Below are 12,935 nucleotides of genomic sequence, written 5' to 3'. Positions count from 1 at the left end.
TAGTAGTTTATAAAAGTGGCACTGTTCAGCCATGCCCACTATAGGGTCACCTTCTCTAGAACTAATGTGTTGTAAGCCGATTACAGTGTACACTGACCATGGCAAATGAATACTGTTGAGTGGAGCAAGCTGTGTTCCCAGTGAAGGGTCTCGCGTTTGAGAATAGGACTTAATGTATTGACAAAAGACAAAATGTATTCCTATCTGGCATAATTCTCACCTGTATAATCCTACACATGCATGTCACCTCATATTACATAAGAACATAGGAAATAGGAGCAGGAGTAGGCCAATTCAGCCTTTCGAGTCTGATCAATTAAATCATGGCTGATCTGCCTCAACTCCACTTTCCCGCACTATCTTGATTCCCTTAGTATCCAAAAATCTATCGATCTCTGTCTTGAATATACTCAACGACTGAGCATCAACCGCTCTCTGAGGTAGAGATCCAAAGATTCATAACCCTTTGAGTGAAGAAATTTCTCCTCATCTCGGTCCTAAGTGGCCAACCCCTTATCCTGAGACTGTGACCCCTAGTTCTAGACTCCCTAACCAGGGGAAACATCCTCCCAGCATCTACCCTGTCAATCCCTTGTAGTGCCACATTGAGGACAAAGGGGGTGAAAATAACAATGTTCAGCATGATTTGAAAGTTGTACATTTTATACAGCGATAACATTTAAAAGCCAGAACCAATGCATCCCTTAAAGATCTGCCATCTCACTTCTGTTAATTGACAAAAGCAATTTGTATGATGCATAGAAATATTCACATGTACAGTTATATGGTGGCAGTATGTCACATTACCATGGCAACTTGGCATACTGTTGCCATATATATACGACCGATTTGGTAAGATAGCCAGTATCCTGTTTTAATGGCAAATAAGTTACAGATGAAAGTATATTTGGTTTATTTGCTGTTAGGTCGGTACATGATTTTTCTACCTTTTTATTCACATTTGTGTTATACAACTGGTGGTGTGACCTCTTTTAATTGTAACACTTTCTGAAATATAAACTAGTTTTCTCCAAATCTACTAGATGAATATTTTTGGGTCAAACATGGGTAACTATAGCACCTGTTGTGTTCCCATATACCTCCAGATCCAATACCACTATCCGCTTTATTGCCCATTCATGAATGTAAAACTGGTATCACACCTCCCACTGCAAAAGGAGGGTGCCCTAACTACAGAAATGAGCATTTATGTTGCTGGTGACTTACAGGTTGTAATTCAACCTCTAGGATTTGCTGACATTCTTTAAACTGCTCAGGGCACCCTCACTCTAGTGATTTATGATGTCAGACTGCTTGCCAGAATTATGACCTTGAAACTCTTGTTATCTGTCAATTATCCTATATTTCTTCCTGTTCTAGCAGATTTGTTAAATTAAGTTTAGAAAGATATTACATGTGCGTATCGTGGGATTTAAATGTGTGTTTTGGACAAAAGTGTTTACATCGGAAAGATTTAACAGGTCTGAATAGAGTGGGTGTAGGCAGAACGTAGATTATAATCTTCAATATGCTGCTCACTCACTTCACTTCAGTTAAACTATATCTAACTTACTGGGATTTTTTTTATTGCATTGTTGTATATATGTCTGAAAGGATTTGATTATGTAAAGTTGGAGTGATGACTGGTATCTAACATATATTGATCTTCCATTACTTGATCACAGTAAAGAATCCCAAGAAGCCACCAAAGTCCTACCTGATACATGCGGGTCTTGAACCACTGACGTTTACTAATATGTTTCCCAGCTGGGAGCACAGGGAAGATATTGCAGAGATCACCGAAAAGGTAAAGGGTCTGATAGCTTTTTTTTTTCCCCCCCCAAATCCTCGTGCTGCTGCTTATGTGGGTTGGCTAAAATCCATTTTTTTTTAAATCCTAGGAAGCTGAAGTCTGTAATAAAATAATTTTGGTGGAGGATGTATTGGACAAGCTGTGCAAGACGCAGTATCCACTGGCAGAACTGCAAGCCCGGCCTCTGCCAGAGGGAGTCGATCCATTAAAGCTTGAAATTTATCTGACAGATGAAGACTTCCAGGTAAATTCCACTGCTCTGAATCTGAAATGATTGTGGTGACGGTTGTATTGGGCAAGCTGTGCAAAACACTGTATCCACTGGCGCAGCTTCAGGTTCGGCCTCTTTTTAAATACATTGTATACTTTCTTCCCCAAGCTCTTATCACATATAGTGCACCATTTCCCTTGTCCCATGGGCACACCCCTTCGATCATAAAATCATATCATAGAAGTTTATGGCACAGAAGGAGGCCATCATGCCCACACTGGCCAAAAAAGAGCTATCCAGCCTTATCCCACTTTCCAGCTCTTGGTCCATAACCTTGTAGGTTACGGCACTTCAAGTACTTTTTAAATGCGATGAGGGTTTCTGCCTCTTCCACCCTTTCAGGCACTGAGTTCTAAACCCAACCACCTTCTGGGTGAAATAAAATTCTCCTCAACTCCCCTCTAACCTGTGGTGTATGTAACTTGTTCCACCTTAAGAGAACTTAAACCTGTTCCACCTTAAGAGATGTACTACTTTCTCTGGCTGCTGTATACGGTAATACCGGTGGTGACCACACCGGTATATAAGTGCTGTGTAGTAATTTGCTGGGTAGTACAGCCCTAACCTCCGAATAGTAAAGACCTATTGAAAAGTTATTCTTGTAGTCTGTGTCAGTAATTGACCTTAAATATAACTGGAACACACAGACTTAACAGTGGCGACGAGTCCGATCTTACCCTGCAGCAGTTTACATCCACGGCAGCTTCGTCCTCAGAACGGGCGTCGAGAAGAGGCATCCACCCTCATCATCCTGCTGAACAGCATGTCGCGCGGGAGGCATCGAGGACCCGGAGTGAAGAAGAGAAATTCTGAACTCGAAGCCCCCATCAGCGGCAGACAGCTATCTTCCTTCTACCACGGTGGTGGGTAAGCCAATCAGCGAAAGTCGGCCGCGTTGGCTGTAGCGAAGGGGAGGGAAGACGGAGGAAAGAGGGCGGTGAAATCGACCGCGGCCGGTGAAAAGGGCCGGGCCGCATTCGGGCCGAAAGGCGCAGCGACTGGGGCAGCTGAAGGCGCGAGAGCCGCGGTGAATTCGAACGCAGCGGGTGCACATAACCGGGCTGCAAGAAGGGCTGCGAGGCGCGACGGCAGGGAAGCGCGAATGCCCACAGGAACCGTGGTGGAGTAGAAGCAGCATTGGGGGAGTTGTTAACCACTGGGGAGGCGAGACCGGCAGCAGCACAGCAATCGCCATTGCAGCCAGCGGGTGAAGAAGACGAGCGCGGGAAAGACCGCCAAGCGCGGGAAGCCGCCATTTTGGGGAAAAAAAATTGCAAAGGTGCCTAAACATGGGAACATTAATACTTTTGATAGCGACATCGAAGATTGGACCACGTATGTAGAACGCATAGAAGTTTATTGTAGAGCAAATAAGATACCAGATGGGGAGAAAGCACTAACCTTATTAAACTTAATGGGTGCGAAGACATACGGGCAATTGAAACACCTTCTATCACCAGAGAAACCGGCGGATAAGACTTTCGCGGATATTGTTACCGTCCTGAAAAATCATTTAAGCCCCACGCCGCTGATGCTAGCGGAACGATTTAAATTTTACAGCAGAAAGCAGCTGAAAGATGAAAGCAATGCTGAATTTTTAATTGAATTGCGTAAGCTAGCAAAGTACTGTCAGTTTGGAACAGGAGTAACAGATGCGCTAAGAGATAAATTTGTGTGTGGATTGTTAAAAGAAGAGACACAAAAGCGACTGCTTGAGGAGAATGAGCTGACGCTTGATAAAGCTGTCGCTATGGCAGCATCGCACGAAGCCGCAGCGAGAGGCACGGCGGTAATGCAGCTACGGTCACCGGAACTCAGCACAAATCAAATGGTCTTGGGTACAGTAAAATGTTATCGTTGTGGAAAGACAACGCACGATCAGAACCAGTGCTGGTTCAAAAATAAGGAATGCAGAAAATGTGGCAGGCTTGGTCACATAGCTAAAGTATGCCGGTCAGGAGAGAAGACCAGCAACAAAAAGTCACCGCAGGGAAAGTACAGAAAGGTACACAAGGTGACAGAGAACAGTTCAAACGAACAGAAGTCAGATTCAGACGCCAGCAGTAATGAACTGGGTAGCTTAAGAGTACACAACGTTGGTAAGGAAGCAGACCTCCAGACAAATTGGGTCACACTTCAGATAGCAGGAGTCCAAGTGAAGATGGAATTGGACACTGGATCGGCATTGACGGTCATGAATAAGAAAGATTACAAAAGGTTATTCCAACATATTCCCCTACGGGATACGGAGATTGTATTGAAAACATACACGGGGCAAAGAGTATACCCCATCGGAAAGATAGAGGTAAAGGTGGTCCACAAGGGCAAAGAAAGCCGAGGAATGGACTTATGTGCTACCTGAAGGAGGTCCACCACTACTGGGACGGGAGTGGATTAGAAAAATGAATATGGACTGGCATTCCTTAAAAGCACTAACGGTAGATGCCAGGGAAACAGATGTCAAACCTAAACGATTGTCCAGAATATTGGATGATGCTAAAGAGGTGTTCCAGCAGGGACTGGGAACACTGAGAGGAATTACGGCAAACATCAAGATTGAAGAACATGCACAACCAAAATTTTTCAAAGCCAGACCGGTACCCTATGCGATACGACCTGCTGTGGAAGCGGAGCTGGAAGCGCTAGAACGTTCAGGAGTACTGCCTAAGGTAGACTGGAGTGAGTGGGCTACGCCCATTGTTCCCGTGATGAAACGTCCTTCGAGCAACAAGCCGGGAGAACCAGGGAAGGTTCGCATCTGTGGAGATTTCAAGATCACTGTTAATCCGGTGCTTCACACGGTGCAGTATCCGCTTCCGCGGATTGAGGATATCTTCGCTTCATTGTCGGGCGGGAAACACTTCACCAAGATAGACCTGGCGCAGGCGTACTTACAGATGGAAGTTGAGGAAGAGTCACGCCAGTACCTCACGATCAACACGCATAGAGGCTTGTACCGGTATAATAGACTGGTTTTTGGAGTGGCATCGGCTCCAGCAATTTGGCAGAGGGCCATGGAGCAGGTATTACAGGGAATTCCAGGCACACAATGTTACCTGGACGATATTCTGATTACAGGAGATGGTAACGAGGAACACCTCGCAAATTTGGAACTGGTGCTCATCAGATTGAAAGAATATGGACTTCGAGTTAATCGGCAGAAATGTGAGTTCTTTCAGAAGCGGATCTCGTACTGTGGCCATGTCATTGACCAGGATGGACTTCATAAGTCTCCTGACAAGATCGAAGCGGTTGTGAAGGCTCCCGTTCCGGTTAATGTATCTCAGTTGAGGTCGTTCCTAGGATTGATTAACTATTACCATAGGTTTCTGCCAAATTTATCCACGGTACTGCACCCGCTGAACGCTCTTTTGCAGAAGGGAGTACCATGGGAGTGGAGCGAGGACTGTAAGAAGGCCTTTCGCAAAAGCAAGGAATTGATAACCTCAGAGGAAGTGTTGGCTCACTTCAACCCAACACTGCCTATTCGTTTGGCTTGTGATGCTTCTCCATATGGTATTGGGGCAGTACTCTCACACAAGTTGCCAAATGGCACGGAGAGGCCAGTCGCGTTCGCATCCAGATCATTGACCTCCGCTGAGCGCAACTATGCTCAGATAGATAGGGAGGCTCTCAGCCTTGTGTGGGGAGTAAAGAAGTTTAATCATTACCTGCAGGGCCAAAAGTTTACGCTTCTGACAGACCATCAGCCGTTGGTATCCATTTTTAACCCTAAGAAGGGTGTGTCGGTGATGACAGCACAGAGACTCCAGAGATGGTCCCTTTTCCTAGGGGCACATCAATATCAGATAGAATTCAAAGGTACAAAGCAGCATGGTAATGCTGATGGGCTGTCGCGCCTGCCACTACCTGAAGAAGAGACAACGAAGGTTGACCCTGTTGAGTTATTTCACTCGACCATCATCGAGTGTTTACCAGTCACCAATGCAAGTATTGAAAGAGAAATCAGGAACGACCCGACACTGTCCCGAGTCTACGAGGTGACAGTGAAGGGATGGCCAGCACATGGTGATTCTCTGTTACCGGCATTCTCGGCAAGACGAGACCAGCTGTCCGTCTGTCAAGGAACATTGATGTATGGAACTAAAGTGATTATTCCTCCTAAGTTAAGGGAAAGAGTTCTAAAGGAACTGCATGAAGGTCATCTGGGGGGAGTCAAGATGAAAAGCCTTGCTAGGGCTTATGTGTGGTGGCCAGGTATCGACCAACAGATAGAGGAGCTGACGAAAAGCTGCTCAGGGTGCCAAAAAGTGCAAAATGCACCTCCGATTGCACCGCTGCATCCATGGGAATGGCCTTCAGCCCCATGGCAACGCGTACATATTGACTTTGCTGGTCCATTCATGGACTCCATGTTTCTAATTGCGGTGGACGCACATTCTAAATGGCCAGAAGTGATCAAGATGACTACCACTACTTCAGAAAAGACAATTGCGGTGTTAAGAACGATATTCGCAAGGAACGGATTGCCAGAACAAATATGTTCCGACAACGGACCACAGTTCGTGTCAGAAGAATTCCAAAAATTCTTAAAGAAGAATGGGGTGAAACATTATACCTCTGCCCCATATCATCCAGCTACAAATGGGTTGGCCGAGAGATTTGTACAAACATTCAAAAAGGCAATAAAGGCCATGAGCGAAGATCAGATTCCACTACAACATAAGGTGGACAAGTTTCTACTGGCATATCGAAACGCCGCTCATGCAGTGACAAACCAAAGTCCTGCCATGATGTTTTATAACAGGAGGTTGCGGTCCAGGTTGGACTTGTTAAAACCAAATGTGCGGAGGGAAGTTGAAAACAAACAGTTCCAGCATATAAATAACAAGACCACTCGGAGTTTCGAGGTAGGACAACCAGTGTTGGCCAGGGACTATGGAAACGAGAAATGGCAATCCGGAACAATTCGGGCCAGACAAGGACCCCTGATGTACACAGTAGATGTTGGTAAAAATGTAATACGGCGTCATGCTGACCAACTGGTAGAATCGAGAACAAGGGTCGAACCCATGGTTACGACAGAGACAACTGTGGAAGAAGTTAGTGAACCTGAAGCATCTACCTCGGCAGTGAATGTACCTGATGATGATGTCCAAGACATAAGAGACCAACTAGAGGAGTCACCTCAGCAACAAGAATCAGAGACCCCTGAAAGGCGTTATCCAACTCGAATCAGGAGGCCTCCTGAGAGACTGAACCTTTGAACTGTTTCTACATGAAGTTGTATATGTATATATGTTATTATGTTATGTTAAATGGGGATATAACTGTTAAGCTAAAAAGGGAGGATTGTGGTGTATGTAACTTGTTCCACCTTAAGAGAACTTAAACCTGTTCCACCTTAAGAGATGTACTACTTTCTCTGGCTGCTGTATACGGTAATACCGGTGGTGACCACACTGGTATATAAGTGCTGTGTAGTAATTTGCTGGGTAGTACAGCCCTAACCTCCGAATAGTAAAGACCTATTGAAAAGTTATTCTTGTAGTCTGTGTCAGTGATTGACCTTAAATATAACTGGAACACACAGACTTAACATAACCCTTCTGCCAATTACTATAAACTACTACCAATTACTTTCTAGTCAAAATAAACCCTGTACTTTGCCAATTGTTGCACCTATTCTTGCTACCTTTCTTGCATCACAGATCTCCACGTTTTGATGCTTCCTCTTTCTTTTTCTCTGGAGACTGCTCTGCTTGTTTCTTTAACTGTTGTGAGCCTAGTGAAGTGTGAAATCTTCTGCATATGAAGATTGTTGTGCTGAGTTTGGTGCATCACAAAATGGAAGGTTTTTAATGCCTTAGATGCACAAAAATAATTATGCAGCATTAATTGTAAATGTGCGAGGTGAAGGAAGTGACTTTGCATTGAACTTTTCTGTCCAAGGATAGTTTGATACTGTATTACCTTGATATTTTTTTTAATTTGTTTCCTCTCTGAAGTGGAAAGTTTTGAATGCTTTCCAAAATCATGTAGAGAATGTGTCACATTAGTTATGTTGTACTGTGATTAAAGTTCAGATTTTGTTGACCAAGGATGATTTCATGTTACATGGCATCCATGTGCTTTTAAAAGTGCTGAAAATTATCTTTTTAAATCCTAAACTGAGGTTTTAGAAATTGTATTTTGACTTCCACAGCAATATACTTTTTTTATAAATAGATGGTGCTTTTGATGTGATAACTGGAGTCGGTTACAATTGCTATAACAAGTGGAATCTTTCTGGCTATCTCCCAAACAATTCTGAAATGGAAAATGTGCTTTTAACACACTCGAGGCCTAAATACCCCATTGAAAAAAGGACAGATTTTAACAGTTAAACTACATCTAACTTACTGGGGTTTTTTTAAACAAGTATTTCAGGAAGGTTCTTTCACCAAATTTGGTTGTGTAATGGGTTGTTATGGTTATAGTGTGTAAAGTTAGAAATTGTCAAACTATTGCTAACTACTGGGCTTGTCTCAAGATAGTTAGGGCGCGATCTTACCTTTCGGTGTGAGTTGGGAGCGGGTCAACTGTCTTCCGGGTTCTGATCCCGCCCCCAATGACGCCCGATGCACAGACGTAATTTTACGTCAATTGGCCTTGTTAAGCCCGCCCTGCAGGCTTGCCGGCCAATTAAGAGAAAGCCAGTGTCAGATGACGTCAGTTGATGACGCATCATCTGCCGGTTTTCTTAAAGGGGCCACGCACATTTTTTTTTTACATGATTTTTCAGTGTTTGACAGCATTGAGGTGCTGCAAACACTGCCAATCACTGTACAAAGGTGAGCCCTTGCACCCAGGCTCTCTAGTGACTCCCTCCTTAGGATAAAACAGATGGCAGCTGCAGGTGAGGTTACAGAAGCGATCTGTCACTGGTGAGAGAGGTTCTCCCAATGAGGTGGGACTACACAAACACTTCAAACCTTGTTACCTACAGAAAAGTGTAAATACATTAAAAATGATTTTCCCAACATTTTCTTATTTCTGAAACTCACCAGAGTACCATTGGATCCTTCACACCACTTCTGCAGCTGTCATCAATGCACAAACCTTACAGTAGACCCACAGCATGTCACACTTTCCCTGGTGTGGTGTCCGGACGTCAGGAAGCCCGCAGTCGACCTGGCAAAATTGAAAGCCTCTTAACTGCCTTTTAACAGGCAGTTAAGTGCCTATAATCCTCTTCCCACCATTAGGTGTCGGGTCCCTGAGCAAATCGGGGACCCAACAATTGGGAAGATTGTATGGAGGCGGGTTGACATGGGTTCAGGACCCGCTGTCAGTCTTTACAATTTTGCCAGCAGTCCCGCCCTCTGAGCACCGGCAAAATCCCCCCCGCAGTGGTACTTGTTGCAGTGGGGGAGGGGTGTAGATTTCAGAAAAATAGTTGTTGAACTCTGGCCTTGAGGTCAGATTAATTTTCAGCTTTCAATATTCATCTGTTAGGAACTTAAGATATTCACTGTATTGTCACATTTAAACCAGCAGTTATCAGAAGTTGAATTTCAGCTTGTGGAATGTGGGAGTGTAACCCCAGTAAAGGTGTGAAATTGCACATATACACAATTTCCTAAAATGTACTGTTTTCCCTTTGCTTTTCACAATGCTTAATGCACATAAGAATACCCTTCTAGGATAAGGGCCTTTCTTTTTGGAATGTCATTTGATAGTCCTGATTGGTTTTGCCATTTCTGAAGCTGATCACTGAAATTTGAAATCTCTGCGCTCACAGCTGATTACAGGGTGGCATTGGCAGGTTCATGGGAACAAGTTGCCCGTGTGTCTTTTTAATTGATGAACAGAGAACAGAAAAGCTGTAAGGCAGATCAGTCTAAAACATACCTGTGTGCTTGTGTGGTGCCAGGTATACAAATAAAGCTGGGAATTATAAAAGCTACTGAATAAAAAGGCAAAAAGAATACCTCAGTGAGACTTTTATTATTCGTGCAATAGAAGGTAGTGCCAAACTACATACCTAGCATTGCAGGAGTATTTTTGGAGCTCAACACCCATGTAAAACTTAACGTAAACAAAAGGCTACAAAGCCTGGGGGGGGGGGGGGGGTGAATTAGGTAGCCACCCTCGCCAAGGTGCTAATTTTAGTGCCCTGACAAAGTTAGCGCCCCCACGCTGCAAATTCAGTAGTAGCGTCCCAAGATGGAGATGGAGCGCTACTGGAAGTGCTCCACTTCCTTCTTGGGTTGGTGCTACGTGCTACCGCCTCATTGCAGACTTCTCCCCTGATTTAAAGGGGCGGGGCCTAGCCCACTGGGGCCCTGTCAGACCACCAGGGGGCGGGGTGCCGTGGAAGGCAGCAGCAGCCAACTTCCTGGCACCAGGGGTGGCTCTGCTGCACAGAATGGGAGGAAAAAGAGGGGTAGAGCTATAGTAATAGGGGATTCAATTGTAAGGGGAATAGATAGGCGTTTCTGCGGCCGCAAACGAGACTCCAGGATGGTGTGTTGCCTCCCTGGTACAAGGGTCAAGGATGTCTCCAAGCGGCTGCAGAACATCTTGGAAGGGGAGGGTGAACAGCCAGTTGTCGTGCATATAGGCACCAACGATCTAGGTAAAAAGTGGGATGAGGTCCTAAAAGCGGAGTATAGGGAGTTAGGAGATAAATTAAAAAACAGGACCTCAAAGGTAGTAATCTCAGGATTGCTACCAGTGCCACGTGCTAGTCAGAGTAGAAATAGAAGGATACTTCAGATGAATACGTGGCTAGAGGAATGGTGCCAGGGGGAGGGATTCAAGTTCCTGGGACATTGGAACCGGTTCTGGGGGAGGTGGGACCAGTTCAAACCGGACGGTTTGCACCTGGGCAGGGCTGGAACCAATGTCCTAGGGGGAGTGTTTGCTAGTGCTGTGGGGGAGGGTTTAAACTAAAATGGCAGGGGGTTGGGAACCTGAGCAGGGAGACAGAGGAAAGGGAAACAAGGATAAAAGCAAAAGATAGGAAGGAGAAAAACAAAAGTGGCAGTCAGAGAAATCAATGGTTTAAATCAAACATGGCCACAGTAAATAATAATTCTAATAGGTCTAAGAGCGTTAAAATAACAAGCCTGAAGGCTTTGTGTCTTAATGCGAGGAGCATTTGTAATAAGGTGGATGAATTGGCTGCGCAAATATAAGTAAACAAATACAATTTGGTTGGGATTACGGAAACGTGGCTCAAGGAAGGCCAGGACTGGGAACTCAACATCCAGGGGTATTCAATATTCAGGAAAGATAGGCAAAAAGGAAAGGGAGGTGGGGTAGCATTACTGGTTAAAGAAGGGATTAACACAATTGTAATGAAGGATATTAGCTCTGATGAGGTGGAATCTGTATGGGTAGAATTGAGAAATAGTAAGGGGAAAAAACGTTAGTGGGAGTGGTTTATAGACCTCCAAACAGTAAGGCGGAGGTTGGGGATGGCATTAAAAGAGAAATTAAAGAAGCGTGCAATAAGGGCACAGCAGTCATCATGGGTGACTTTAATCTACATATAGATTGGGCCAACCAAATGAGTAACAATACTGTGGAGGAGGAATTCCTGGAGTGTTTACGGGATGGTTTCCTGGACCAATATGTCGAGCAACCAACCAGAGATCAGGCCATCTTAGACTGGGTATTATGTAACGAGAAAGGATTAATTAGCAATCTTGTTGTACGAGGCCCCTTGGGTCGGAGCGATCATAATATGATCGAATTCTTCATTAAGATGGAGAATGAAGTAGTTGACTCGGAGACTAAGGTCCTCAATTTAAATAAAGGAAACTACGATGGTCTGAGGAGCGAGTTGGGTAGGATTGCTTGGGGAATGGCACTCAAAGGGTTGACGGTGGATAGGCAATGGCAAACATTCAAAGGCCGAATGGATGAACTACAGAATTTGTTCATCCCAGTTTGGCATAAAAATAAAACAAAAAAGGTGACCCAACCGTGGCTAACAAGGGAAATTAGGGATAGCATAAGTGTTAGATCCGTGTGTTAATGGAGACACGGAATGCAGGAGTTGATTTAACAAGTGTTTACTGAACAAAGTCTGGAGGTGAACTAACAACACAAGATGCTACACAGGCTTATATACCCGAGTGGTCACTACTGGTACTACAGTACACAGGGGCTTCAAAAACATAGTTCCTCTTAAAGGTACATACACTACAATTCCTCCCCTTTTAGATAAATAGTACATAACATTTTAAGTAATCATTAAATAACATTTTTACAAGAACAATAATATACACATTTGCTGAAGTTAATCAATTACAAATTCAGTCTCTCTGGAGGCTTCCTGACTCGGTCCGGATAACGCCTCGGTGGTGTAGTAGGTTCTTTTGGCAAGGTCGATTCGGCTTCAATGCTAGTGTCGGGTTCATCTGGTTCCAGTATCACCGGATCGGAGGTAGATACTATGGGTATCTCTGCTTCATCACTAGGCGTATAGAGTTGTGGTGTAGGTTGTCCTTTTCCGGATGACTCTCTGATCTGGTCAGCATGGCGCCTTATTATGCTTTCTCCAATGTCCACGGTATACATCAGCGGTCCTAGTCGTGTGCAAATAGTTCCAGGCTGCCATTTCTCGGTACGGTAGTCCCGGGCCAAAACTGGTTGACCTATCTGGAAGGTTCTAGTTGGCCTTTCATTCATGCTTTGAAATTGCCGGTTCTCTGCGTCCCTTCTGACGTTTGGCTTGACCAAATCCAGCCGGCATCTTAGTCTTCTATTGAAAAACATCATGGCGGGGGTTTGGTTTGTAACCACATGTGTTGCATTCCTGTACGCAAACAAGAAGTTATCTACCTTATATTGTAGATTTATGTCTTCTTTACCCATGGCCTTTATGGCTGCCTTGAA

At 44.5% G+C, this 12,935-nt stretch overlaps 1 protein-coding gene across 8 annotated transcripts in view; it reads left to right on the top strand.

The window, feature by feature from the left end:
- Positions 1-12,935, top strand: part of svila (supervillin a) — a 190,862-nt gene that overhangs the window by 165,983 nt on the left and 11,944 nt on the right. For all 8 annotated transcript variants that reach the window (XM_085987666.1, XM_085987667.1, XM_085987665.1 and 5 more), the window contains 2 exons: positions 1,686-1,807; positions 1,902-2,057. In XM_085987666.1, coding sequence (XP_085843792.1) covers positions 1,686-1,807; positions 1,902-2,057 — 278 coding nt within the window. The remainder of the gene's footprint in view (positions 1-1,685; positions 1,808-1,901; positions 2,058-12,935) is intronic.

The sequence above is a fragment of the Somniosus microcephalus genome, chromosome 5 (assembly GCF_052327205.1).
Source record: "Somniosus microcephalus isolate GS21.2 chromosome 5, FLI_Smic_1.0, whole genome shotgun sequence".
Taxonomy (NCBI): Eukaryota; Metazoa; Chordata; class Chondrichthyes; order Squaliformes; family Somniosidae; genus Somniosus; species Somniosus microcephalus.
Note: the sequence above shows the minus strand (reverse complement) of the source record. Positions and strands in the feature narration are given on the sequence as shown.